This window comes from Meles meles, chromosome 3 (genome assembly GCF_922984935.1).
Source record: "Meles meles chromosome 3, mMelMel3.1 paternal haplotype, whole genome shotgun sequence".
Taxonomy (NCBI): domain Eukaryota; kingdom Metazoa; phylum Chordata; class Mammalia; order Carnivora; family Mustelidae; genus Meles; species Meles meles.
In genome coordinates this window covers 1,313,903-1,317,822 of record NC_060068.1, presented here as the reverse complement: position 1 = coordinate 1,317,822, position 3,920 = coordinate 1,313,903, and the positions used below count along the sequence as shown (strand labels likewise).

Below are 3,920 nucleotides of genomic sequence, written 5' to 3'. Positions count from 1 at the left end.
AGGTAGTTTTGGCAGCTGCTTGGGACTGTTCCTTAAAGTCTCTGTCTTGAGTTATACTCACCCCAGTTGGCTCCAGTTATAGACCTAAAACACGAAATGAGTGAGAGAGAAACCCCACATCTATTAGGAGGAACAGAGAGATGAAAGTCAGAGTCCCCTTACTCTCTGCTTGCCCCATTCCTTCAAACACAACAAACACCACAACAGACTACAGAGAGACAAGAAAACGACAACCACAAACCCGGCAGCCCAGAGCTGGCCATGGGTGGGGGTTTTCTCAGCCCCCTACAGACGCTTGCCAGTGGGGATTTCTCAGTCCCCTAGAGAGACTCACTGAGACCAGCCACAGAAAAGAACCAGACCCAGATGACTGCCTAGGGGGGACTTGGACCCTTAGACGATCTACCAGAAGAGGGACGGGGCGTCCCTGCATCCACTCTAGCCCTGGGGAGTGTTGGGCCCATGGTCAAAGGAGTAAGACTGATACAAAGCAAAGGTCAAGCAAAGCTTTATTTCGTGCCAAGCATCAAGAGTCAAACTGATCAGCCAGGGCAGTCTCTTGCAAAGAGGCGACCCCTCCCAACCTCACAGGCTAACTTTTATAGAGTAAAGGCCACGTGGTTGAGCCTGGCCACAGATAGGTGGCCAATTGAATTACAATTTTACCCTATAGTAGCTATTTGAACTAGCCTCACTCTGGTCAGTATTGGCGCCCAAAAGGCAGGGCCCACATTCTTGTGTGGTCAGAGAGGTGCTTTCCTGATTGGATGTCTCCACCTGGCTTGACTCATCCTTGGATTCAGGGCTCAGTTACCTCCCCCTGACCTGACACATCCTGGTATATGCCTCTGAAATCAGGGACTGGTCAGTCATATTTTACTGGTTTCCCAGACTTGTTTCTAAGTAAGTTCCTCTGGGGCGTGGGGATAAATCTAATTTTATTGCATAAACAACAAAATGGTTTGTTCTGGCTAAGCAGGCCCTTAGGGAGCATGGCTGCATCCAGCTTCACCTCAGTGGGCCATACCTGGAGCTCTGGAACCAGACAGACAGATTCAGACCCATAAATTCCGATGCTAGTTCAGTTCTTATTGTTTAATCCTGGACAAGCCCCCAATGTTGGGTCCCCCCAAAAATGGTATCCCAATAATGGATCCTTGATTAAACGAGCGAGACTGATACAAAACGAAAGTCAAGGAAAGCATTATTTTGTGCCAAGCATCAAGAATCAGACCAACTGTCAAACAGACTGGTCAGGGCCACCCCTTATAGAGAGGACGACCCCTCCTTGCTTTCCAGACTAACATTTATAGAGCAAAGGACATATGGCTGGGCCTGGCCACACACAGGTGGTCAATGAAATTGTAACACACAGAGAAAGCTGCACAGTCATGCTAGGTGACCATTTGAATTACAATTTACCCTACTAGACATTTGAACCAGCCTATCACCTAGTTCAGAATTGGAGCCCAAAAGGTGCCCAAAGGGCGGGACCCATACTCCTTGGTAGCTAGGAGACAGTATGGGCCCCCACTGATTGAATACCTCCACCTGGCCTGACCCACCCTTGTACCCTTGTACTTGGACTTTGTTACTTGGGACTGGTTTCCAGGGCTTGTTTTTAAGTAAGCTCCCGGGGGGGGGGGGGGGGGGGGGGGGGGGGGGGCAAAGTTAATTTAAGTTTTACAACAAAATGGCAGTTCAAACAGGGTGGGGCTGCTCTGGCTGAATAGGCCCTTACAATATCACGAACTCTAATGAAGGAAGAAGCATCAGCTTGCTTGAAGGCAGTGTAATCCTCTTACTGTCTTCCTGTCCCTGGAGGCAATTTGCACAATGCCTGGCCTAGGCTTAATATTCAGAAGCATGTTCTATTAGATAAAATGAATTAACCACACACTAGGGACATTAACTACAGCTCTTTGGAAAAGCATGGTAACTGTCTCAGATTTGTATTCTATTTTCATATAGCAACAATACTCAAAAATTTTAGAACAAGAGGATTTGTATACTAAAAATAGCAAGAGAATAGTGAAATTGTATTTCACTCTTTAGCCAGCCTTGAATGAAAAGAACATCAAGGATAAGTGAATGCTGGTAGTTTAAATAGATAGGTCAAAAAGATGAAAAAAATATAGGAAACTTGTAGGATTAGACAAGTTTCTAAGAACATATCCTCTAACTGTTCTTATTCATACCATGATAAATATGTTGAAGGTGCAGGGCCTGAGCTGTCTTTTTTTCACTGGATATTTTTTCCTGCTTTGTCAACAATGATTTGACCGTAGAGTTGTGGGTCTATGTCTGGGCTCTCTACTCTGTTCCATTGGTCTATGTGTCCATTTTTCTCCAGTACCATGCTGTCTTGGTGATCACAGCTTTATAGTAAAACTTGAAATCATTCAACGTGATGCCCCCTGCTTTGGTTTTCTAATTGAATATTTCCTTAGTGATTTGACATCTTTCCTGGTTCCAAACAAATATAAGGATTGTTTGTTCCAACACTTTGAAGAATGCTTCTGGAATATTGATCAGGGTGGCCTTGAAAGTCTAGATTGCTGTGGACAGTATAGACATTTTAACAATGTTTATTCTTCTGATCCATGAGCATGGAAGGTTTTTCCAATTTGTTTGTCTTTTTCAATTTCTTTCATGAGTGTTCTATAGTTACTTGAGTACAGACCCTTTACATCTTTCATTAGGGTTATTCCAAGGTATCAGATGATTCTTGGCAAAGGAAACAAAAGCAAAAATGAACTTTTGAGACTTCATCAATACCAGCAGATTCTGCACAGCAAAAGAAAGAGAAAAAAAATAAAGAGGCAAGCCACCGAATGATAGAAAATATTCAAAATTGACTCTTCAGAAAATGGGCTGATTTCTAAGATCTATAAAGAACTCCATAAACTCAGCCCGACGCGCGCACGTGGCCCCGGCGGCCGTCATGGCAGACAGCGGCCCCACGGGGGTCGCGGCGTTGGCGGCCCCAGCCCCCAGGCCAGGCAGTGGTGGCCCAGGGCCCCGCGTCTACTTCCAGAGCCCCCCTGGGGCTGCAGGCGAGGGCCCGGGTGGCGTGGATGACGAGGGCCCAGTGAGGTGCCAAGGGAAGGTCACGGTCAAGTACGACCGCAAGGAGCTATGGAAGCGCCTCAACCTGGAGGAGTGGATCCTGGAGCAGCTCACTCGCCTCTACGACTGCCAGGAGGAGGAGATCCCAGAGTTGGAGATTGATGTGGACGAACTCCTGGACATGGAGAGTGATGATACCTGGGCTGCCAGGGTCAAGGAGCTGCTGGTTGACTGTTACAAACCCACTGAGGTCTTCATCTCTGGCCTGCTGGACAAGATCCGGGGCATGCAGAAGCTGAGCACACCCCAGAAGAAATAAGGGTCCTTGACCCCGGTGAATGGTGGCTCCCACAGGACAATCGCTGTCCCCCGACCTCGTAGCAACAGCAATACCCGGTGGGGCCCTGCAGCCAGGCCTGGTGCCATGAGCAGGGCTCCTCGTGCCCCTGGCCCAGGGGCCTCTTCCCTGCCCCCTCAGTTTTCCATTTTGGGGGTTTTTTATTGTTATTAAACTGATGGGACTTTTTGTGTTTTTATATTGACTCTGCGGCGCAGCCCTTTAATAAAGCTAGGATATGCCTTTGGTGCAAAAGAAAAAAAAAAGAAAAAAAAAAAAACTCCATAAACTCAACACCCAAAAAAATAGATAATCATATAAAAATTGGGAAGATATCACGAACAGGCACTTCCCCAAGGAAGACCTACACATGGCTAAGAAACACATGAAAAAAATGTTCATCGTCACTAGCCATCAGGAAAATTCAAATCAAAAGCACATTGAGTAGTACCTGAGTGGCTCAGTGGGTTGAGCCTCTGCCTTCAGCTCAGGTCATGGTTGTTGGGGCCTGAGA

General features: G+C 46.8%; 1 protein-coding gene across 1 annotated transcript; it reads left to right on the top strand.

Annotated features, from left to right (window-relative positions):
- Nucleotides 1–2,926: 2,926 nt before the first annotated feature.
- Nucleotides 2,927–3,655, top strand: LOC123938940 (protein phosphatase 1 regulatory subunit 14B-like). Its single transcript, XM_046000734.1, has one exon. It carries the CDS (start codon nt 2,945–2,947, stop codon nt 3,386–3,388), a length of 444 nt encoding a protein of 147 aa, XP_045856690.1. The 5' UTR covers nt 2,927–2,944; the 3' UTR covers nt 3,389–3,655.
- The last annotated feature ends 265 nt before the right edge of the window (nt 3,656–3,920 follow it).